This window comes from Syngnathus scovelli, chromosome 9 (genome assembly GCF_024217435.2).
Source record: "Syngnathus scovelli strain Florida chromosome 9, RoL_Ssco_1.2, whole genome shotgun sequence".
NCBI classification, from domain to species: domain Eukaryota; kingdom Metazoa; phylum Chordata; class Actinopteri; order Syngnathiformes; family Syngnathidae; genus Syngnathus; species Syngnathus scovelli.
Window position 1 is genome coordinate 2,820,265 of NC_090855.1, and position 26,043 is coordinate 2,846,307.

The 26,043-nt window shown below is 42.2% G+C and overlaps 1 protein-coding gene across 3 annotated transcripts in view; it reads right to left on the minus strand.

Moving 5' to 3' along the window:
- Positions 1 to 222: 222 nt before the first annotated feature.
- The window catches only part of efna3b (ephrin-A3b), a 55,076-nt gene continuing 29,255 nt past the window's right edge, over positions 223 to 26,043 (minus strand). For all 3 annotated transcript variants that reach the window (XM_049731029.1, XM_049731027.2, XM_049731028.2), the window contains 4 exons: positions 5,784 to 6,076; positions 5,654 to 5,719; positions 5,287 to 5,364; positions 223 to 1,923 (listed from right to left, as the gene is read on the minus strand). In XM_049731029.1, coding sequence (XP_049586986.1) covers positions 1,805 to 1,923; positions 5,287 to 5,364; positions 5,654 to 5,719; positions 5,784 to 6,076 — 556 coding nt within the window. In that variant the 3' untranslated portion in view covers positions 223 to 1,804. The remainder of the gene's footprint in view (positions 1,924 to 5,286; positions 5,365 to 5,653; positions 5,720 to 5,783; positions 6,077 to 26,043) is intronic.

Below are 26,043 nucleotides of genomic sequence, written 5' to 3' on the forward strand. Positions count from 1 at the left end.
TCGGAGCATGTCAAAGCATTATTGGCGTCAACTTTGATATGTAAAAAAAAAATAAAAAAATTCAATCTGACATTATCTCCACAGCACGCACACACTCCGCTACAACACCTCCAGCTGTCCTCCGGGATTGGATTACCCCTCCATTTTGTCACATCCTCCAAAACAACCCCAGATTGTGTTGATGTGTTTGTTGAGACAAATAAAAGAAACAGGAAGCACATCTTGTTAAAAGTAGGATTTGTATTATTTCGTTATCACGCTCATGGTTAGAACCTCTGTTATGCTTTGTTTTGTTTCTTCGCTTTACATTTAAAGTCATTCCGGTCCGAAGGTAAACATGATTGTAACTGTTGTTTCCAACACTACTAAATGCTTCTGTTGTGTCGCCAGACAACGTACACTTTCACACACTCACACGTACTTTCTTTTGTGTTCTAAATTCTTAAGTGCAAGAATGATTGACCCTCCCTCCCCACCCTCATAGCCAAATATACACCTGGGCTGCATCACGCTGAGACAATAGAGTCCATATGTGTTGCATTGGATACTAATATAATCATATATATCTATATATCTATATAGATATATACACATATAGTTTCAGAGATGATTGCAAAGGCCACATTATTTTAAAAGCAGACTACTGTACAATATAATAAAAAAAAAAAAAAAAGCTTTTCACACATATAGGCTCTACAACCTTGTCTGTAATGCGTCAAAGTTTGCAATGCAGCCCAAGTTAACATATGGCTCAATTATATTCCATCACCATTAACAAAGACACGTCACAGAAATGTAATAATAATAATAATATAATAATAAAAAACAATCAAATGAAAGCTACACTGAAGGACACTGAGTTTCAAGTTTGTAGAAAAAAAAAAATCCCCCACTTTCATTACATTTCAAAACGTTTAAATGTTCATTCGCGGTTCGGGTTTGACATTTACACGCACGCCTGAACGCCTCACGTGGTTTGAATGTGAGGGTGGTTCATCAGAGTCCGTCCCGAATATTGTCCATTATGATTGACTGGCAGGGGGAATTGGTAACCATGGTGAAATAAGGTGCTAGTTGCCATGGGAACGCTCTCCTTGGTTGTTATTGGAGTAGTAGTGGTTGACTTTTTGGCTGGTCACAACCTCTCCATCTTCACATTGCTTTTTTTTTCAATATTTTTGAATTTTGAATTAAGTGTGGCGGGTTGGATCCGTTCACAGATTGAAAGATCGACACACTCCTTCATCGCTCTTCAATATTGCTGAGTGTTCACATGCAGGGATGCTCAGCCGTGACTGTGCACGCGTGTGCTTTGTTAACCTCGGACATTTAAATGCTTTTACGAGTGATTCCCCCCCTCGCCTTAACTGTGAGTGGAAATGATGAAAAAAAAAAAAAAAAAAGCAGGAGTCCCAAGTTGTGTTCATCTTCTGCTGGGCAAAAAAAAAACCAGTCCTCCATCGCTCCTCAATGTTCCCATCAAGTTCCAGGAAACATCCATTAGATCCACTTGAGTTCAATTTGTTGCGTGTAACCATGACAACGAAGCAACAGGAAGTGAACCAGCCAATCAAAAGCGTGGGTGGATTTAATGACGTTTTTTTTTTCTTTTTTTTTACAATTATTTAATAATTTCAGTCTGATGTTGCCACTTTTATAAATGCTTTATGTGGCGCGTATGATTTAACACACACACACGCACGTTACACATACACAAACTGCATCTTCACTGTCCCGCCCGGCCGCCCGCCCGTCCACCCTCCGAAGGCTCGTTGGCATGGTGACGCTGATGCGACGGCCGTTGCTAGGAGACGAAGAGCGCGGCCAGCAGCAGCATGGTGACGGTGAGCAGGAGGCGGTCCCGGGACGGGCTGCTACCGCTCACGCTCTTCTCCAGCTTGGGGACAGAAGGGTTAAATTCATCTGAGGGAGACAAGAAAGAAAAATAAGGAATTCATTTACTTTGAAATATTCATCTTGAAGGGGGTGATGCAATATTGCAAAGGTCAAGAACAATACATTTATTGCTAAATCAATCAGTGCAAACTGCGTCAATATTTTCCATCATCTCGCTTGTACCTAATTAACTGTCCGGTAATGTTTAAAAGGGAAAAAAAAAAGCCGACAGGCGCCGGAGTGACGCCCGCAGCACGTGTCAGCGGTTATTATAACGCTTCTATTGTTCTGCGCTGACACACACGAGGAAAACACACACCTGGTGAGGTCATAGCAAGTTTTGTCTCGCCGCACTTCATGGCGTGCGGTCAGACACGCCTTCGGACCCAGCCGACTAACGGCGGGGTCAGCAGACATTTTTGTTATTCATGGTGCTGAAATACACAAAAAAAAAAGGTGGATATCGTCTGGCAGCTGCTCACGCAGACAGCAGACTCATGTCATGATGAGACGACACCTGCTTTGCGCTCTGTTGCTAACCAAAACAGCAGCACGTACTGGACTCGTCTTCTAACAGTGTATCCTTTTAATCAAAGAGAGCGATTATCACGTTACGTAACTGGAGCCATCGTGGGAATGGTAAGAGATAAAAAGCTGCTTGCACAAAATCTTTGAGGTCATATCTTTGTTGTCAGAAAACATGTCCTCGGGCATTGTGGTGAGTTAGCACAAACGCAGGCTAAACGTAACAAGGGTGAACTTTTGCGAAGGTCTGGCGAAACCGCATAAATATTTATATAATAGGTTTATAGTCTGGGAAAACTGCCCTGTTGGGAAGATTCAAGTCCCAACACAGGCCAGGAACCTGTTTTGACCTCACTGACTTCAAATGGTTGTCAGAACAATTCCAGACAGCAGCTGTCATTTGCGGTGTTTGTGAGTGAGGTGATTTGATGAACTTCATTATGAAAGCTTTTTCATCAGCATTTTAACCTCAACACACTTTGCCCTAAGCGTAATTACTCACAAAAAAAAATAATTAATCATATTGAAAAGAGTCCAGGAATTAAATGACCGTTACAAGTTGCTTAAAATATTTACGTTCAATCAAAATTATGTTTCAGCCTCCCACAAAAAAACATTTTATTTTATACAAAAAAGTTCTCTATAATATTGTGCTATATAAAATCATATGATCACAAAATATAATTGAATAAATGCAACTAATGGTGATTAATTTAATATGGCTCTCTTGGGTGTGCATGACATGGCCAGCAGGGGGCAGTGCAATATATTCATACCAACACAAAAAAAGAGGAGATTCACCAAAAGGAATATAAGTAATTTTTACATTAATTTATACTGTCTCTCTACATGTTTTGCTGCACCATTTGTGTTTTCTGACACTATGACATTTATGGCGCTGACTAGCAAAGTTATACGTTTCTTTTAAATATCCTCTCCGAGCATCTTGGAAGTCGACCGGAGTCTCAGAAAAAAATTTGAGGTTGCAGTCCATCAATGTTGGAGACAATTGTAGTTAAAAATAAAATGGCGCTAAACGGCCTCGCGTCGATGCTAAAAGCGGCCGTGTGACTAACGTTACATTCTCATCAGTGACTCCCCGATGTTCCTGGAAGAGGTCGTCCGACACGTCGTCAGCGGTAATTGCCGCGATAATAAAGGCCATTAAAGAAAAAGCTTCTGATTTCTCCGCTAATGGCCGGACCTGCTGGTCAGAAGCTGAAACCTGAACCTTGTTCACGCCAGATGTAATCGAATCGCGCGAGTGTCGTAAACAGGGAAGGGCGGGCTGAGTGAAACGGGCGCGGCGGTGACAATAAGCCGGCTGATTTGCAACCGGCTGCCGTCCTGAGCGTGAAAGGTGAATAACAGTAATTAAAAATGTGTCGCGACAAGTGTAATTAGACGTCAGTCGAGGAGACGCCTCGGCTTGTTAAGTTTGTTTACGCGCTTGTTCGAAGGTTCGCTCGGCTGCTATGCTAACTTTTGACTCTCGCATTACATAAGCAACCATATATATATAAATAAATAAATATCCAGCTCAAAATAGATAGAAAGAGTCGCTTGCGCCGTTGTGAGCGTGAACACAGCCGGCGACGGAAACATCTCGTTCCTTTTAAATTCTCCACGGGAGAGGCGCAGACATTTTTGGACGTTACATAACGAGAAAAACTCAATAGGGAACAAAATAATGACTGTTTTGAAGGATTTTTTTGTCTGCAATTGGAATGAAAACAGATTAAAATTTTAGTGTGGGGGAGGGGGGGGGGAACCTCTGAAATTTCCAAAGGTTTCCCCACCTTGTCTGCATTCTTAGGCAGGATCAAACGGGATGGAAAAATACGGAGGTTGCACAAAAAAATGGACCTCAGGAAGAAGAAGAAGAACAGGACAGAACGTCCGAGGTCGGTTCATAAGACCCGCAGCAGTGATGACTTTTCTCACGACAGTTGTGCGACCGGACTGATTTACGAGGCAAACACACACGCGCACCGATTAATAGCAAACATATTTTACAAGCTGTCACAGAAGAGTGCAAAGACTTGACAGGATGAGGATTGATGCCCACGTGGTGGCTTACATAAGACCTCGCCAAGTGCACATTGTTTTTTTTTTTTGTAAAGCCACCTAGCGCACGAGACGTTTAATTGAGTCTGTCACTTAGCGATTTACTGCCCGCTGCGCTGCCGATGCTAAATCAGCGCTGACAGATTTAGCATCATTCGGGTGACATCAGCTGCTGTGCAATTGAAGACTCGCTGATATGTTGTAACTTAATGGAAGAAACCAGTTAAATTCCCCCAAATTGACTCATCACGTTTGTCATACTTTAGGGGGTGTCAAACATATGGCTCGGGGGTTGGGATTCGAAAAAAAATGCAAAATAAAATCACGAATTAAGGCTGCAAAATGATGAAACGAATTAAAGGCACTATTAAACACTGTGGTGGGCGTGTCCGCGGAATCACAAATACGAGAATATTGCGCATCTTTCTTCTGCCTACACGTGTCGGCGCTGGAAAAAAATATATCCGCATAAAGCCTCCGGTGGCTGGAGCATATCCCACCGGCTCGCTGAGGGGCTTTCGACAGTCAATCAAAAAAAAGAGCATATGAGCTCTCAGCACACACACACAAAAAAAATGTTTTCAGGACGAAAATCCTTCTTCAAATATAAAACTATCATTTGTGTGAAACAATTCAAGATTTCCACCTGTTTATAAGAACATTGATGTTCTTTTATGATGTTTGGCACCTACTCCGCCACCCCAGCTGTGATTCCAGTGCGAACAAGTACGAGTGTGTCTTGTTACATCCACATGTGCCTCAAAGATGTTTTCCACGCTGGCGGAAAAAATGACTCACCGACGTCGTCCATTTTTAGGCCCGGTCTAAGCGTGTAGTCCGCCTCGGTCGGTTCCGGCTCGCCGTCGACGTCGGAGGCTAAGAGAGAAGGGGAGGGGCCAAGGAGCGAGGGTTAAACTATTGACCGAAGGGCTTTTAATTACTTCTGAGAAGACGGCTTGACAGACACGTTCGAGAGAGAGAGGAGCGTGGGGAAGAGCATGGGGGTTAACAAAATGGCCAGGAGCGCTCTGACTGACAAGCCACGGCAGCGTTGGGGAGGGGAGGGGTCGAGTGGAAAAAAAAGAATGAAGGGCGATGGAGTCCGCCGGGGAGGAGAGGTTAATATTTCACGACTGGACAGGCCAGGGATCAAAGTGAGTCTCACCTGTGGAGCAGCAGACGTACACACGTAGTCTCAGGCAGCTTCGGCCGTGGTGGTGAGTGGGCGTGGCTAAAAAAACCCAAAAAAAACGATGAAATAAAAAGCCACGACTGAAGAGCAACAGGCCGCTTACAGATGTAGTAGTACTCCTGCCCGACGTGGAACTCATAGCCCAGCGAGAAGGCGCTGTAGCGCTGGAACTTCTCCGAGAACTTGATGGGGGCGTGGGGGGCGTGCGGCCGGTTGCACTCCCACCTTTTGAAGCCCATTTGGGGGTCGCAGTTGCGGTAGCCGCGGTAGCTAACCATGTAGAGGATGTACTGCTCGCTGGTGCCCACCATGCGCTGGCTGTCGTTGTAGTGAGGGCAGTAGATGTCCAGGTAGTCGTTGACGTTCACCTGCATGGTGTAGCCCTCGCGCCGCAGACTGTGCAAAAAAATAAAATTTGAGAAAAAGCACTGACACGACAAACCCCGGCCCAATCCATCATTCTGCATCGGGGATAATTCAGAACTGAGTTATTCATAACACAAAAGCGGGTAAGTATTTGTCGGCGCTTGAGAATGGACCCAGGGGTGACCGTGTCTCTTCTCGGTTGTCCCCTAACCCCAACGCTCGTACATCAGCCCAAAATCTACGCAGTGTTCAGCCCTAAAAAAGCAAGTATGCCCGACAGGAAGATAAGGTCTGACAGTTTTTTGGTGTGTGTGTGTGTTTGACAAAAAGAAATATATTCTTTCCTGACATCCAAAAGTCATCTTTCTCTTCCCATGACTGACCGTGGCTCATATCTGCTGTAAATCAGGAACAGAATGATGCAGTCAGTTGGAAAGTTCCACCCCGGCAGCAGTGCGTGTGTTACTGAAAGGCCACAAGGGGGCAGCAGAGTTTCACGTTATGCCTGATGCGGCTTCTCCTCGGCTGGTTCTAGGTCAGGTCTCTAAGGAGGTTATTATTCAATTATTAAATGAAGATCGAAACAATGTCTTCCCCTCTCAAACCCTCGTCCTTCTCCCCCCTCATTTCCTCGCTTTTATAGCCGCATGAAAGAGTAATTAAATGCCGGGCAGTCGTTCTTCCGCCTCCTGCTTCTCTCTGGGCCCTCTGTATATATTTTTTTTTTAGGGTAATTATACGCAATGCAGACATGTTGGTCTTAATGTAACAAAAAAAAAAGTGAGCATTCACAAAGATTACAAGAAAAAAAGAAATTGATCTTCAGAAAGTATGTTCAGGTAAATTGAGGAGCTTCATTGAGACTTTGCTGCCATCTTGTGGCATCTATGAGTAATTACAAATTTTTAGAGGGCATCAAATATATATATATATATATTTTTTTTACAGGAGCTTGAGAAACCTTTCACCATTGCATGCAACACTAATATTTTTTTCATTATTTAATGTGCATTTTAATCCACCTCAGGTTGTTTTCTTCTTACGTTTACAACTGACATCATAAAGGTTAAAGGTGAAGGTCTGTTCTCCTCTGCTGCAGGGACACCTTTTTGTTGAGAAATACAGTTGTTACAAATGTTTCAAGGAGAAAGCGCTATATTCTGTATTTGGAAAGAAAAGGGAGCAAGGTAGAGTGAGAGACACCAAGGAAGCCTGAATGTAGATCAACTCAGGGAGCAGTGGGAGCTCAAATGGAGCAGGCACGTGAAGAAAAGAAAAGAAAAAAAAAAAATCTCCAAATGGAGAGTTTTAGCGCTTGCAGGGGGAGGAAAACAAAGAGAAGGAAATGAGCTCGGAGCATCTTGAGTAATCTGGAAGCAAATCCCCGCCTTAAGATAAAAGCACATTTTACCATCCCCGATGTGCACGTGTGTGTGTGTGTGTGTGTGTGTCTGTGTGTGTGTGTGTGTGTGCGCACCTGCTTTGCTTTTCTGCTGCGGACAAGCATTTACTGTGTGAGACATCAAAGCATCAATCTGGAATCTTCTAAACTGGACGGCAAGACCTCTTTAAGGGGCGGAGCAAAGCAAATTACGAAACGACGTCAAATGCAATTTCACCGCAGGATAACGTCGATAATAAAACGAAGTCGTGGTTTGTATTCTGCAGGAATGAGTGATTTGGGGATTTGGAAATAAAGGAAGTTTATTAAAGCATCCGTCTCGTCGTGCCGACTAATCGAAAAGTGATGTTGGGCAAAATAACGGGGGAAATGAAGCGAAGCATTAAATGGTGTGCTGCACTCAAAGCGTACGAAAAAGTTGATCTGTTGATACAAATTGGCTTTTATTTTTTTTTTTAATGGCTTTCAATTTGTGCTCCAGCGAGTCGTATTTTGGTGACAGCTGGAGAAAAAAACACAGATTAGAATGTCACGCTCAAACTTTTTGACTTTGGACTTTAAAATGGCTTATAATTTTTTTTTTTTTGAAACACTCACATTATTAGATACAAAGGTGTCTCCATACTTTTGACTAATTGTGATTTCTTACGACGAAGAATTTGGATGAACACCTAGGCCTACTACGCTACTGTATTTTAATGCGGTGGCCCGATTTTGCTCAATAATTTGAATCAGACGGAATTCATTTATCAAATATGCTCTGTGATTACGTTACGAGGGAAATCCGACCCGAGAGACTAGCGACTAGAAAATTCTCGCTTATGTTTGCCACTTGTTTCTTTTGTGCAAACTTCATACGACACCCTCCATCCTGTCATCATCACGTTTCTTTCACCAGCTTTTTACATTTCCACAACGGAAAGTGCGTCCGTTTAGAGTGGAGGGTGGCAAAATGGATTTTTTTGTGTTATTCCAAAATGCCCTAATGGATTTCCATTTGCCTTGATGGAGTTTATGACATAAAAAGGCTCTTGGGGGAAGGAAACAAAATGGCGGATCACTTTGCACGCCATCTCGCTCGCAAATAGTCATAATATTATCAGATATAAAACTCTTGTTGGTAATTTTTATTGTATTTTATATACTTATTTTTCATTATTTTTAATTATTTTTTATTATATTTGACTTTTCATTATATAATATATATAATAATATAAATAAATACAATAATATATATTTTTTAATGATATATTATTAATATATGGCAAGTCTCGAGCGTTATTTTTTATTATATTTGACTTTTCATTATATATATAATAATATAAATAAATCCAATAATATATATTTTTTAATGATATATTATTAATATATGGCAAGTCTCGAGCGTTCTGTTTGTTCTATTTTTTTTTTTTCCCCAAGAATGGATCTCAAATTGGCCGAGCACTTTCCCCTGACGTCACCCCTTTCATCGAAAATTGCACACAATGGAACCGACATCATTCGGCGCTACCTGGCGGATTTCTCGCTCTCTATTATTTTCCCACTCCTAACCAGTCTCGCTACTAAAAGCTCACCAGTGCCCTTTTGAAAACGCTCTCTGGTGAGAAATGATCTTAACAGGTACATTTTGTACACGGCCTTATTAAAAGCTCATTGTTCACCAGAATGCGTCTTAATTGGAAATGTTGAAATCATCTCATCAGCAGCCTTGAAAAATCGGCGTGGAGGTCATTAGGGAGACGAGAAGCAAAGCGAATGAGATAATTGCTCAACTGTCCGCCGTTGAATTACACATGTAACTGGAAATTAACATCATTTATTGATACGCGAGATCTCATTTCGCTTTAAATGATGACGGCTGAGTTTTTAAACGTTACCGTTGGTATTGCCTTAATAATCTCATGTCTTTATGAACGCACGATTCATCAAATGAAATTAAAATTCCCTTGACCATAATGTCTGTCTACATGTGTTGCTTCACCATTTGTGTTCAAATACACTATAACAAAGAAATGATCGAAGTTATTTGTTAGAAAATATATCCCCAAAATCTCGTGATTCCCTTTGCGGTGGGCGTTTAAAAATGTTTTTGTGCTTCATCGAAACACATCAAAGCAGATGTAAGTCTCCGCCATCTTCAAAAGTGGCCCCGTGTTCCAAACATTGCTGCTATTCAGGATTTAAAAGCTACTCAGCCTCCCGGGGCCACCATTCTTCATCTCATCTTACTCCAGCTCCGAGATGCCAACATTGTGTGTGTGTGTAGGTTCCAATCAGGCATCAGAGCGGAGGATGGAAGAGAACATCTCTCCTGCTGAATGGAGACTCCCAGACATGTGTAGCATGACTGACGCTGCCATCAAACACCGAGGAAAATCTTCCTACTCCAGCTCCCTCAGCTCACCACTCTTTTTTTTTCTTTTCTATCATCTTTGTGTCCATTCAGTCTCGATCAGATTTTTTTTTTTTTTTTGCCTTAGATAAATACAGATGGGATTTAAAAACATTTGATAGCATAGCTTTTGATAGCGGTGCTAACGCTAACACAATATATATATAAATATGTAATATATATAAATTTATATATAAATATATATATTTTTAAAATAATTTATATATATTATATATTATATTATAAAAAGTGTACACACCCCTGTTCAAATGCCAAATTTTTGCAGGAGGACAAAGAACGATCTAGACTTCCCACTAGCTTAAAAAAAAAGGGACCGACTTGACTAAGGACTGTTTCTTTCCTTTTCTCGAACCCTCACAAAAGAATATTTTTTCGACGCGTCCCGTGCGGGATCTGAGAATGGATGTGCAGCTGTACCTAATGAAGTGGCTGATGGGTGCACTTTCTTCAAGTCGAAATCAATAAGTGTCTGGAGTGTGTCAACCGGGCTGCAATATCCTTCTTTCAAGGCTGATACAACATCTTCTCGCTGCTCATGGTCCATTGGTGGTTATTGATAAAAATGTTACAGCCTGAAAATCTTTTCATTCTCCTGCCACGTTTCTTTCTTTTTTTTTTTTTCTTCTCCGCTTGTCTTCACAGTATTCTGTCTTCCCTTTCTCCCTCCATCCATTATCCTGTCGGGGGATTCTGAGTTCCAAGACTGTACCACGATCACTGTCCAAAAAAAACCCACTTGATTTCATTAAAAAAAAAATGGAAAAACATTTTCTTTGTGTTTTATAACAAAACAAAAATAAACGGATTTACGATAGAGAAACATACTGAAGGAGAAAACACTAACCAGGACTGAAAACGGTGATTAAAGCCAAACGGTCGTTGTGAATAAAAGCCTGACAAGTTCTTTCGGCCCTTAATTTGCTTGCTTATCGATTTTCTTTTCACCTTTATTTATCAAGCGTTTTACAAGCATCCGGCGTATCTCGTCACTTCTCTGGCAAAGCCTCACAATCCCTTTCCCCCCCATCAATCGTTTTCGGCGCTGCTGCAGTTCCAAAAGCCGCCACTAGAGTTCTCGTTGTCGGCAAAGCTCCGCTATGATTGATGCTGATGCAGTGGGATGGCTGTGGATAGACTCAGCACTCACCCAGACATTACCCTCTGCCCCCAGCTATCGATTCTCCCGTTCGTTGCCCCAAACAACGCAACGCCCGGCCCGATCCTGCACACCCAAAAAAAAAAAAAAAACGCACACACCAAATTGATCGTGCAGCGTGGTCCTGTGAAAGCTGATCAATGCGCCGCATAACAATCAGTCTGCTACTTCCTGGCTCAGCGTGACGGTCCTCTGTCCCACTGATATGTTTGGGTCAGGCGCCGAAGGCTCCAATATCAGCTCTTCGGGGAAAAAGAAAAAAAAAAAAAGAACCCAGGCAACGTTTCCAACGATAACAACATCACTCAGGAGCGTCTCCTGAGCCACATCCAATACGAGATCCGACGGAAAAATACATTATTTTCCTGGCAGAGGGATGATGTGGTGTTGGCGAAGGTAATATTTGCTTAAAGTGGTAAGGTGGAAAAGATCTGCCTCATAAAAGGCATCACATATGAAGAAAGCGAGATATTGGAAACTCAAAAAGGGGAACTATTTTTTTTATATAACTTAACCTGACCCAAATCATCCAAACCTAACTTCAAACAAACAGAACCCAAACAACCTTTTAACTGATTGGTCCGAATTAAAAAAAAAAAAAAATCCTGACATGCTTCCAAAAGTGTCCGAACAATTTGCCGCAAGCTAATTGACCCAAGTCGTATATTCCGCCAAGTTAGACACGGAGCAGCGAGTTTGATGACTCTAAGTCCGAGGAACTGAAAAGAAAAGAACCCTAATGGGCTTCCAAGACAAAACCACAGCTGGCTTTCAACATTAGTCTCCATGGCGACAGAAGAAGCCCTCGCCATGGAGCTTTTGTAACCCCTCCTAAAAAAAAAACGAAGGAGGAGAGGCTGCGGGGGTTCATTGCTTGGTCTTCAAATCCATCCATTTGCTTTTTATCCACATCCCTCCTCAGACTCCCTAATGGCTAATTAAGTAGCACTTATTACTGCTGCACATTATCACAAATCATCAGCTATTACTGTGGCAAATTGTGTCCCGTCTTTTTTTTTTCCAGAGAACTGAAATCCCCTGGCCTTTTTTCACTTTGGTTTCCAAATGAACAAAGAAGAAGGCTAAGAGCAGCGTAGGAGGCTGAGTGGATACGGTGGCCTGTAGACAACCTGGGTCATGTGACTATTGCATGACTGTAATCACGAGCATATAGATAAAAAAAGTAGGGCGGTATCTGAGTCTTGAATCCTGAACGCAAGATTCGAATCGGCTCTTCTGTGGTTACACGGACAAAAAAAAAAAAGCAACATTTTTTTTGTTGACTTCCATTTATCGATAGCAAGATGTGTTCCATTGTCATCCTTTCCCATCTCCCGCCATTCTAAAAACACAAACAAAATCTTTTTCTATAAGATACAGACTGCTCGGAGATGGTTTCAAACTTTGCAGGCTTGAAAACAATTAATCAATCTGACGTGTCAGATGGTTTTGTTTAGACACGTATTTTCCTTCATAAATCCATCTGGCCACGAGCCAAAATAAACAGTTTGGAGTAAGCCGAGCACTTTGAAAACCCCGACCCGACCGCAGACTAAATGAATTCCATGTCTCGCTTTCTTTTTCGCTACACGTACACACAAAAAAAAGCGCAAGCATTTAAAGCAAATGGGAAACTCATGCTTGAGCCGTTTGGGAAGCAGCTCAGAGGGAGGCACGATATTAGGGGGGCTAACAACAAAACTAGTGTAGCGTTAGCTTGGAAACGAAAATATCCGACGTCATAAATATACTCCGTGGTGAAGCAGCATGTGGTCCATTATTATTCTTGCACGCTCTGCTCTCCAAATTACAGACAACAATCAGATGTTATGGTAAAAAGGTGCCATTTAATTTTAGCTTGTTAGCTTTAGCCTTGACGCTCACTTGGTAGCACATTCAAACCCGTTCTCCTTGTCGAGAATAAATGATACGTATTGTTGTTGTGGAAGTGAAAGCCTGAAGATTGGAACAGAGTTTTCGTTTAAGAGTTTGGGAGCTCAATTGGTCATGAAGAAAAAAATAATTAAGTGTCGGAGAAATCAATGGAGCGAAACGAGGCAGTCGTTCTTTTCTACTTTCTGCCGACTTCCCGCTGTGTGACATTTATGTTGCGTGTTACATTTACTAAGCATGAATAATGTAAATGGCAAAAAAATATATACATTTCCATTTTTTGTTTCAATTTTTTAACAAGTCAATTACGTCAAATGATTCATGAGGTTTCTTTTTTTTGGTCGCAACTTGGCGGTGAAGCTGTGATTCTCTCCGGTGAACATGAGCCCGACTCTGTCAGACTCAACAGTCTATCAGCGGAACATCCTTCTCCCATTTCCCACCTCCACATCACTCCCCCCCCCCTTTCTGTCTCTCCATCCTTATCATCCTCTCCCCATCTGTCTCTCCTTCCATTTCATATTTCATGTTCAATCTTTTTGACGGCGCTCTTCACCGACACCTGAGGCTCCATCCTTCCTCTTCCCTCCACTGGCCCCGTCAATGTGCCGTCTCCTCGCCCGACCGTCCATCTCTCTCTCTCTCCGCCCCCGATGTCAATATGTCTAACGGTGTGGTGGCCGGCTGTCAATCATCACGTGACAGTCAGCGGAATGTGCATTGACGCGGGCGGACCTGTGCGAGTGCGTATTAAATAAAACATCACACGCTAAGACCTGACCTGCTTTCGCTGCCTTTGAAGCTCAATGTGACTCAGAGCCGTTCGAACACGCGGCATAGTAGCCAACTTCAAAAAAAAAAATGCTAAATTTAGAAAGTATTAACTAACTAAATATTGAGGGATATGAAAAAAGTGGAAAGTCGGCATTTATTCCCCCAAACAAAGACAGTTCAGGTTATTACTTTGCCGTATATCATGAATCAAACAGCGGGGCGAGAGTCTATTTAGGAGCTGATATTCTTCCCGTGGAGTTTAAGGTTGGCCAACATGTCGCCAACGCCTTTATGAAATGTGCTGTATTTATTCATGCTCTTGCTATTTATTCAAAAGTAAAGCGCAAGAGCTGTGAGTGCTCATAAAGGTGCCGCCGAAGAAGCTCTGCCCCCCGAAATGAAATATGCATGGGGCATAAAGAGCATATGGACCATCCGTCTCAATATCCGCACCGGCCCACCGTCAAAAAAAAAAAAGATCATTAAAGAACACGCGCGTACATAAACACTATGCTTAATGGTTTATCAGTTTGAGTGCCAACTTTGTGCTGACGAAGCAAATGCGATAACACACATCGGGGGGCAAGACAGCTGCGTACATTTGCTCACTCGGAACGCGCAGTCGTAATGGAAAGGCATTATATCAGCAGCTGTCCTTCAACGGTAACATCTTGATGCGCTACACAAACATCAATGCGTGTCTTTCGTAAACCTCTCGCTATTTTTCTTTATGTTGTGTCCGTAACCGTTGGTTGCAAAGATTTCAAACAAGAGAGAGACGTTGAACGCGGAGGCAAAAAATTCCAACACTCAAAAGTTTTCTCGATGAAGCAAAAGGCAAACAATGACTAAATCAAGAAAACTTTCTCACTAAATGGCTAAATAGCAAGCTAGCTAGCTTACTCGCTAGCTAACTAGATGGCTAGCAAATTAACTAAAGAGCTACCTAAATAGATAGCTAACTAATGAGCTAGCTAACTAGATGGCTAGCTAACTATCTAAGCTAACTCTTTCACTCCTAACAAACGCTAAGAAAAAAGTACATCACATTGTTATTGTTAGCTAGCAACTAAAAAGCAACAACTAACTCATGAGAATACGCAATATACAGGATATACTAACGGAATTTGTTTTTACAATTGTACGGAAGTTAATGTTGAAATGTTAATTAAAATGTTGCAGGCTTGTATTTTTTAACTTTTTATTCTATTTATTGTATTTATTTTATTTTTTATCTTTGCACTGATCGGTTGGCACTTTTTAAATTTCGTTGTACATGTAGATACATAAAGATCTATTCGATTCTATTCAAATGACTTTTGAGGTTCTAAAGGTAATTTCGTAAGACTCATCAATGAGGTGCAATTGGATTCCGATTAGCGTGGTTAATCGTTACCGGCGTTCCGATTCGAGAGAGTTGATTTCAAAACACATGCTTGTTTGGATGTTTGTCGCTTTGAGAGTTAGCACGGGCTGGTTTATTCCTCGCCGCCTCGCTTCAACTTCACCTTGGTGAATTGCCTACAGCCGCGGGAAGGCCTCCGGCGCTCTCCCGGTTTGAAATTGTAAATGTGCACTTTGAAGGCAGATGTGCCACCTGCTCACCTCGGCTCCTCTGGACCTCATTTGACAGCCAATTTTTAGGCACATGTATAAAAGACGTCGGGTAGATTTTCTGAGGCAGCTGGCTTAGGAGTTTGACTTTTCTCGCACATTCCCTCTGGCAAGGACTTCTTTCCTTCCCCCGCCACAACTGTCATCAAACAATTTCTTTTCTGGTCTTGGTCACCGCCAATCTCTCCGCTCTTGTGTAAAGTCGTAATCCCTTCGCCACCTGTCGTTTTTACCTGCCGCCGTATCGGAGTCATTATCTCTTCGCCCCGTCCCCTCCTGTCATATCCATCAATCTGCTCCTATGTAAAAATATCTCCATCAGCTTTGCTTATCTATCGCAGGTTGACCCCCCCCGCCTTCATCTCCTTGGCTGTCTGACTTCGACATCTCTCCTCCCCCGCGCCGATTGAAATGCAGAATATTTCCGATTGGCTTATCCGCGTCTACGGCGTAATCAGGTTTGTGGCGTTCAAAGCCAAGGTTCAGGCAACAGGCATCCGTCCATTACTTTATCCTGAGGATCACAGAACGGAAGAAGCTCAGGGGGGGAGGGGCTTATCTCTGAAATGAAGTTTGTACCAGAGACTAAAATAACTTTTAATAATTTCAAATGCTTCTATTTACTTGTAGACTCAAAGGCACCTCGGGGCCTTGTTAAAATGGTTTAACGGAGTTAAACAATGGAGACACGAGGGTCAAAGTGCAATTTATCATCTGTAAATTGTCAGGCTGCATTTTGCGGTATAGAGACAAAAAAAAAAGTTTTGACGGATTCTAGAAATATGCTGTGGTCTGAGAATATTTTTATTATATTATTTTTATCAAAAGCTTAACTTCACTGGAGTACCGTAAATGTAAAAAAAAAAAAAAATGGTGCCTGTTTTTTTTTTTGGTAAAGTTTCCATGATGTCCAAAACTGCAAGCTGAAGTTAGTTAAATTTAAAACTTTTTTAGGACTTTAAAAGGCCATTTTGATCAAATTTTAAGATGGTGCATTAAAAAGCAAGCACGTTACAAATCACGATCTAAGCACCCACTAAAGCGTCTCCTATTGATGATCGAGGCCGTGGTGATCACCATTACGCTAAAATGCAAAACGGTCATTAGAAAATTACCCGAATAAAACAAAACTATGGCAGTGTTTCCAATTTGTGGCATTTTTAGAACTTCTGAAGAACACATTTCAAGTGCACGATTGTAAACATTAAAAAAATATAAACTCTCAGTATGATGCACTGCAGTAGCACACAACAAAAAAATCATAATGAAAACTGAGTATTATTATTTGTCAAGTCGTCATTTCTGTTAATATTAAAAAAATCGGAGCTCGTTCAATAACATGGTCGCCGATATGCATGTCCACCAGTCCAAATAATGAACAAGAACAAGCTACCATGCTGAAGACAGCTGTTTCAAACATTGTGTGCTTTTGTTCGGGTTCCTAAAAAAAAAAAAAAAATGGCTTCCACACCGCAGCGTCCTGCCAAGCCGAAGATATCGAATTCATCCAAAACACCGGGCTGTACACACGCACACACTTTCATCATTTACTTTCTGAGGAATTGTGGTGTGGGGAAAAAGTTTTGATCCCCGCAAATATTTCAGCTTCCACCGTGTCAAGATTCGAGTCCCCGCAGAGTCATTTTTAACAAGCGTACACATGAGGAGGGGATGGCGAGAGACCTGGCGGGTTACAGTTCCTTAAGGTCTGTTTCTGACTCGGGTGAAATGTGATGAAACCGGGAGCGGGCCAATCAGAGAAGACCATTAGCCAAGCATGGAATCACCTACAGGTCAGCCAGCCACACATGCTACACACACACACACACACACTGAATCATCCTGGTGTTCTCACTTAAATCTCAATGTTGTTCACTGCAGTTCGAACAGAATCCTTTTCTGGCTATCAAGTGTTCCATGTAGACAGTAATTGGACCGCTTGTAATTGGTTGCGGTCCACTGCTTCCGAGAGTAAATGCTGTCTTTGCATAAACACACGTCTTTGTCTTGAGCGTGTTTTTTTTTGTGGTATGATTAGCTACATTTTGTGAAACTGAGGTGAGGAGGTGCATTGGAGGAGAAAAACAAGTGAAAAGTGAGAGGGAGGGGGTGAGAAAGAGGCTATAAAAATCAGCATGACAACAAATGGTAATGTTTGCAGCTGCAGGAACCTTGACGCTTGGCTCATGTTCTTGCGTGTTGGCTTTTTTTGTGTGTCTGTGACTCCACACACATGGTGGAGGAGTCACATGAAGATCATGACGAAAGAATGAGTCTGTAAAGATGGTGGAACGAATCGACAAGCACGATGGAGTCACTGTGTAACAAACACAACTAGGCAGATTTATCACTCCACAAAAAGTCCAAATTCTAAAAATTTAAATTCCAAGAATTTTAAAATTTAAAAAAAAAACATGGTGGACAAATGCAGTGGAAGAACTGAGATAGGTAAGGTGGGTCAGGACCATTTAAATATTTAAACACAAGGAGAAAATTATCCTTCTTGCTAGATCTAACTGTCATCCACGACAAAAAAAATAAAATATCAAGCTTCCTTAAGATGGAACCCAGGGGTAGCGAAAACAACGAAAACAATAGGGGCCTCACAATTGAGCCCTGCGGAACACCATACGACAGTGAATCACCATACAAACAAACCAGAGGAACTACTCCATAAAATGGTGGAATCACATGACAAAAATCACTTTCATTTACAAGCCAGAACGACTTTACATCATGTTGGAATCGCACTACAAACATGGTGGAATCACTCCACGCATGGTGGGGGAGTCGAAATGATGATTCATATATATGCAGCAAGTCGGAGGGGGTTGTATTTCATTCACAGTTGATTTGCTCCCACTCGCACAAACACACACATGCGGCGGACACACACAGTCATCAGCACTATGTTATGAGCTGAGACAAAGACCTCCCACCAAGCGCCAAAGTGCAGCGTCAGCTTTTATCTCTCCCTTTATTACCCCCTTGCCTCTCGCCTCTCTCCATCGCAAAGTGTTGACTCCCTTCCTCCTCCGCATCCCACTTCCTCTCCACTCCATCCGTCACGTCCTCTCGGCGCAATTGTGCATGTATGATGGCGTTTAATGCGTCTTGCTAGCTCCCAAGGCCGAATACATCATTCTTACTTTTTTTTATTCTTGTCAGTGTTGGCGTGTAAAAAAAATTTAGGTGTGACGTACAGTATTCACTCGGCAAAGATGGAAAAAAATATTAAATGAAAAGGTTAGCGTCATGCTAATTAAAGACAGGCAATAGTGGACCAACCCTTTCTTAAATATGCTAGCATAAGTGCTAATGTTATTGTTAGCTTACGCGGCATGCTAAAATGATTCAACCTAAATTTAAAATTTGACACGTTGCTCTCGGTAATTGAAGAATTTTGTTCAATCATTAGTCAGGAAGTTAAAAACTTGATAAATGATAATTAGACGCTTAATGGTTGAAAGTGACAAGCATTAGCGGGAACTATTAATAGATGACTGTTAGCTGAGGTGATGTCTCACTCTGTCATAACACCGATTTTTTTTTTTTTAAACTTCTGCTTCGTCTGGGCTCAATCACCTAACACTCACTCCACTTCGAATTGATCTTGGGCGTCTACAAACGAACAGATGCCGGCTTCTAATGTTGCACGACTCGGGCCGTTCGATCAAAGTCAGATATAACGGCGCTTAATCTAATATTCACAATTGCATTAATAATTCAAAACGTGTTCAGCAAAAACGACCGGCCAATGAAAGCATCTTGTTTTGACTGATGGAAAAAAATCAGTGCGCCTGGATTCCGGATTGTTTACCCATAAAATTAAGGGGGGCGGAAATTAAACAATTACAACAAATATTTTGCCATTGAGGAAAAAGTGATCAAGCATTTTATTCCAGTTTGAGTCTAATTTTTCAGCGTGTATTATTCAGCGGTAGCCATAATTATAAACAAAGCCTAAACTGCACTCCTGCGAGGAAACTGATTTGCAAAACAGCTCTGACATTTTAAAATAATTACCAAACAAGAATTGATCAAATCCTGCCGAGAATATATTACATTTGCGACAAGAAGGGGCGGGCGTCGGACGAACTAACAATCAGTTAATCAAGTTTTTTTTTTTTTTTTGGTCAGCTATTGAATGGAAGGCCTTTATGAATAATATGAAACAATGAAACTGGCAGACAAACAAATAAGGAACAACTTACGAGCCATTTTATTCATGATGGGAAAAGGAATTAATAAACAGTTAAGTAATCGTGGCTTTAATTTGCTACTTTGCCACTGGGGGGCGGTATAAAACAATCGTGGGAACCTCTGAGTGAGACTAAGAACATTCATTTTTCACAGATGTATTGTCAAATTGTCTGTCTACATGTGTTGCTGCACCATTTTTGTCTGCATAGGAGCTATTCATTAGCCTGTCAATGGCGTTTTGCATTGTGTGTTAGCATTAAGCTAAGAGCAAAAACAAAAAAGGACTCATGTATTGAAACTGAGGACCACATGCTAAACATTTTTGAAAGGTCTCATCTGTAAGAAGCTTTCTTCTAAAAGCCCATTTTGGCCAGCAAAGCATCGCACCTCATCTCCCCCTCTAATGAACTTTGACCCCGAACACCGTCTTCTTTTTTATTGCCCACAAACAACCCCAACTGTACATCCCGCTATCCTTAACAAATTCCCTCATTTCTTCCCAATCATCTAATCTCTCCACCGCGACGGCTTTGTGACCCTCCTGAGAAAGCGAGCAAGACGTAGGGGGGGGACATCGAGAGAAGGAAGGGAAGAGGTAGAGGGCAGCGGAGAGCGAGGTTTCGATTTCACCGCAGACAAATAGGGCGAGTGCGGGCGGCTAACCTCCGCAAATGGGTTTTCGATCTCTAATTCTCAACAGATCTCTACAAAATGATTACATAAAGACACGCACGCGGCCGGCGGGAGGACAAAGCGGGAGAAGGAACGACGACGGGAGAGGAGACTAACACCTTCTAGCACTTTCTGTCTGCCAGGTGAATCAGAGGATGTGCACGGCAACAAAGCAACATTTGCACATATGGCTTCCGCCCACTTCCAATATGGATGCCCGTCTCGCCCTAATGGCCCTCCTGGTAGTTTGATGATAACCATCGTAGAAGCTCTCACGGCTTATTTGTTGACAACGGCGGACGCTCTTGCTAATGCAGCCCATTAGCGGCTTATCTATGCCGGTGGTTCCGAACCTTTATTGAGGCAAGGCGGCCATTTTGCATTTGAAAAATAACACGGCGGGTGCGACACCAAACGTGATACAGAATGTATCACTTCTGAAATGATGATCTTGTCGCAATTTGTCTCAAAATTGACTTCCACCGAGCTTCTTCATCTTTTTCATCCATCCATCCATCCATCCATCCATCCATCCATCCATCCATCCATCCATCCATCCATCCATCCTTCCTTATTTATTTATTTTTCAACTGCACATTGTTGAAAAAAACAAACTTAGCTTGTCGGCTGGAACGGATTAATTTCATTTCCATTCATTTCAATGGGAATCGTTACCTTGATTCATGAACGTCTCAGGTCAAAAAGACATCACGTCGGATTCTAAGAACTCCTCACTTTAAAAAAATGCTGACAAAGACAAAGTGAGTCTTTAAAATGTAATTATTCCCCCTCTACCCCAGATCTTTAGGATAAACCAAGTCTTTATGAGTCGCCATCAATCTCCTGCAAACATTTAAACCATATCTGAAGCCTAAATAAATTCCGCTTCTTGCAGCTTCATCTACATTAAACTGCCTGCTTGGTTTATCGGCCGCTATTGAACCGGAAGGACGATTACGATCAATTTTGCGTGATTGAGCGGTGATGGCTGACCATGGTGCGTTCCTCCATAAATCATCTCTCAAGACACTTTCGTACAATCGTCTTTTGATGACGGATGACGACGGAGCAAGGGTTCACCTCTCCTCTTAATAAGCCTCGTCTTTACTTTGTGTTTGTCGCTCCGAGATTGCTTCTGGCTTCAGCCACTTTGAAAAAGTAATTCTCCTCCACCGTATTCAATTGTTTTATTGTGTCATTACGGAACATTCCGCTAGGCCTATTAGACCGTAATGGCTCCGGCAAGCCGCATAAGTCCTCGCAAGGCGTACACACCGACGGACGCGTGCGCACACACACGCTATTAAACGGCAATGTCGCCAGACGGTGATATGAGTCAATATTACGGCCGAGCGATTTGATTAAGTGCGTAGACACGGCGCGCGTTTCGGGCCGACCGCCATCGCTTTCCCATCGGCGCCTTATAATCGGAATTAGAGGACAGAGATACGCTCGCGCAAATAATACTTCGCTGGCAGCTGGGGGAGATGGGGGGGGTGGGGGTGGGGGGGTATGCAGGTGGAAAAAGTAGTCACACTCTGTACTCAAATTATCTACTGAATATGAGAAGTCTACACACCCCTGTTCAAATAATGGGATTTGCGATATGAAAATGGAAACCATTTCAAAACTTTTCCTATTCATGTGACTTAAGGCAAGTCAAATGAATTAAAAAAAAAAACTTTTTGGATAAGGGATGAAAAATTCGCAACTAAGAGTGCTTTTGCAAAAGTGTGCACACCCTGTTTTTTTCTATTCGTGTGTCACCTACAAACTGCAATTCAAATGAATTGGGGGGGGGGGGGGGGGAAATTCGATAAGGAATAAAAAAAATTCGCAAATAAGATAGTGCTGTTGCAAAAGTGTGCACACCCTGTTATTTATATAACCAGCATGTTGCTGTGTTCAGAATGATGGCCATAAAGTTCAACCTTGGTTTCATTGGACCATAAGAAAATCTTTGAGAGTTTTGAAATGATTCATCTTGGTGTCATTTTCCACAATCAATACAAAAACAGGCTTTCAAACAGGGGGTGTGTCGACTTTTAAAATCCACAGATCCGTAAGTACTGTAACAAAGTCTTTATGCTTACTTCCCACCACTGGGCATACATTACCAGGGGCAAGCCCAGTGAAAGCTGAAATAGAGCAAGAGAAGTCCCGAGGACGTATAATGAGGTGAGCGTCTGCTAAGAGAAGAATGATGGATGGTGGAGGAGAGGCAGGTGAACCTCCCTGCAGCAGGAGACCTGCCTCTTCTGCGACAACACGGTGACATCAAATCACCTCCAGCGACTCGGGGGCACACGCGCGCACACTCGGAGGTGAAAGCGACTATCTTTGGTATTCAGGCGCCGTGCCGCTGCTTGATAAAGACCCGCCGGCCACAACATTAGGGACACCTGAACAATCCAATGCAGGGATGAAAAGCCGTGGTTTGACTTTTGCAAATTTGCGTGCTGACCTATGCTGTGTTTTAACAGGCTCAAGGGGGGGGTACATCTGCGTGTGAAAAAAAAAAAAAAAAAAAGAAGCTGCATCAATCTAACCGTTCCTTTTTTTCCCTCACGACAATAAAGCTGTGAGCGAGCAGTTTTACAACTAACATCCGTCACGACGCCTTGACACCGCCACACCGCCGCTCCATTTTCTATCCCGGGCCTCTCTGACTTGCCGCGTTATTGAGTTTGTGTGTTTTGTTATCCGTCCGTCCACATGTGAGACTCCCCGCCGCCTGATAATGTGGAATTTCACGGCGTAATCGGTCAGGGACCGGAACACACGGCAAACAAAGCAAAGCACACAACATTGAATTAGGGGGATCTTGGGGCACGTATATACATCGGGAAAAAAAATATGAATAAGTCCAAATAAGAGAGTTCAGGTTAAATGTGATTAAAAAAAAAAAATCCAATATTTTATGTACCTTTAGGGATGCAATACATTTTCATTGGTAGTTCACTCAAGTTACCTTGACTTTTATAGCTTGGGGAATTTTTTTTTTTGACCCCGGCGACCTTATAGTCCAATAATTCCAGAGTCCAAGGCCTCCATTTTGAAGACTTTGGAGCTATGGCCCAGTCAAAACCAGGACTTTGTAATTTCGGGTTGAATCAATAGCAAAGATGGAGATCCATCAGGTTCTTCCAACCTGAACCATGTTCACATTGATATGGAAATGCGTGCCACGGAAAGCTGAGCCATAAAAAATGGACACCAAGACAGATATGCATATGAATAGCATACGAGGGTCCTGTGCCTGCGATCCACACTTAGCATTAGAATACATCAGGAATGGACGCATGCGGGCTCCAAAACCGCCTCCCCCCTCTCGATCCATCCCAGACTCCCCCCCCCCCCCCACGCAGTTTGATTTTTTTTTGGCTGGCATCTCCTCTGCAAAGGAAGCCCCTTTAACCGTGACCAGAACTCAAAGCTTCAAAGACCGTGACCGCAAAGACACCCAAGACCAGATAGGCGTTGTGTGTATGTGTGTGTGCTTGCGCTAACGTGTGTATGTTGTGTGACAATTAGTTCTGAGTGTCTGCTTCAGATGCCATTTGGCTCCGAGGGGCCCCATCAACATTCATCCCGGCACCTCGCTGACTAACTCGGCTTAATGGAATCAAACTTGGCTCATCAAACATGTGTCAGTGCGTGAGTGTTGGCATGAGTGTGTGTATGTGTGTGTGTTATTTGTCAATATCCAGAAAGTCATCCTGAGTATTGGAGAGAGGTGAGGTAGGAGGTAAAGCCCCCCCTTTTTCTTTCTAATTACAAATGACAAATGTGCTGCTGAGTCGGTCTGGCACCTGACGATGCATGATAACCTCCCAGCACTCTGGACGAGCGTAGCCAGGGAATGCAGACTGTGTGTGTGTGTGTCTAGTTGTTGTACGTGTGTGTGTGTGCTGACTGACAGATTAAAACAAGAGCAGGACATCAAACAGCATCTCGCACGGCGCCTCTGATTCTCCGTGACAAAGCATGACGTCCGCTGCCAATATCGCAGCCGTCTCCTCTACAACTTTGACTTTTTCTTCAGATACTTTTTTCGACATTGATTTTCTCCACAGTTTTCTTTCTCACTCACTCTGGCTCTTCTTTTTTTATCATATATAGGAGGGGGAAAAAAAAAACAAAAAACAAGAGGGTCATCTGTTTTGTTCTCAGGTGTACGAGTGCAAGGGAGGACACCTGTATATAAGACTTTACAGAAATTCCATTGTAAAGGTAATTTTTCGATTTGTAGAAAAAAAAATGGTTGAAATTTTTGATGAAATGAAATTCACTCGGGATGTTCAATATAATTTTTCTTTCAAATCAGTACCAATACAAGTACTCAAATCGAGTAGTCACCGATACCAGTTACCGATAACGAAGTAATTTTGAGTCATACAATTTCCCCTCCAAAACAATGACAGATATTTTTTTAAAGAAATAAAATAGAAATTGATGATTTTTTTTCTTTGATTATTCTAATTTCTAATAATTCCTTATTCCAGAACAGCCACAGTATCGGCTGCCTTTGCGAGTACCGATACCTTAATGCCAAGTATCGGTTGGGTATCAATATCTAGTATCGGCACTCGCCCATTGCTAAAATTTACCCCCAAAATTATGCAATAATTTTTTTTTTTTTTAAGATTTAAAAAAAATGCAAAAGTATTCATAAATGTAAAATAAAAATCAAATACAAATAATAAAACCAATACTCATAACTACTCATCAACTACTCCTAAATAAAACAAATATATATTGAAAGAATCTACTCACAAATTCGACCAAAACATGAAGTAAATTATTTCCAAAAACAAAAACAAAATTTCCTCCAGTTCTAAAATCCTCCATCTTGATTTCTCCACCATTTTGCCATTCCTAAATATCTACAATACGGAAGATATTTCTCCCAAAGACCTACTGTACTATAATTCCTAATTACCATCACATAATAGCGTGCAGTTCTACACATAAACCCCAAAACGTCTGTAATTTTAGCGGTACCAGTTAAAAACTATGACTGTTGTGAAACACCCATACCCAATGATGTAGTCAGCAAGTAGTTATTCATACTTGACTAATCCAGGGCCCCGGAGTGGAGCGAACGGAACGCGGCAGCTGCCATGCTGCTGACGCTCCCACCAGCACAGCTCAGTTCTCCGGAGTCATTACGCTATCACACAGACTGCTTGTTAAATATTCACACAAACGATCCGCCAGCTCTGACTGTTAATTGAAAGCGACCGATGGCGTTCGGAGATGAGATACGACTCGGATTCAATGTGGACGTTCCGTCGTAGCGTACCGCTTTGATTAGCGTATTAAGCTAAACGAAGCGCATTTTGGTTTCATCTCGGAACGGATTTGGCGAGCGGGATGTTGAACTTGTGCGATGATGTTAAATGTGGTCAAGCAGCTGTGCAGGAAAGCGGAACTCCGCTAGGCTGAAATTTTGTCCTGAACATTTTGTTTTAACGACTCCGGGTCGGCGAGCCTCCTTAAGGGACTTCCGTCGGGGAGCGGCTGTCACCCGAAATTAATAGGCCCGTGTTGCACCTCTGTGGATCGGGCTAAATTGGACTTGTAGCTTTTTTTTGTTGTGTAATCCAGTAAGAACTTAAATCAGGTCACCAACAGGAAGAACAAACGCAGATGTGTTTCGATTGCTGGAGGCAAAAAAAAAAACAAATGGACTCGCTCAACTCACTTGACAAGAAGCGACAGTTTGGCAAATTGTAAACGATTCTTCAAACCGGAACCTGAGTATTTATTGCCACTACTTAAAGTTCATTTTTAAAACAACCGCTAGCAAAGTCCGCTACTGTGATGCTAACACATAGCTAAATACAAGCTGGTAGCAACACAAACAA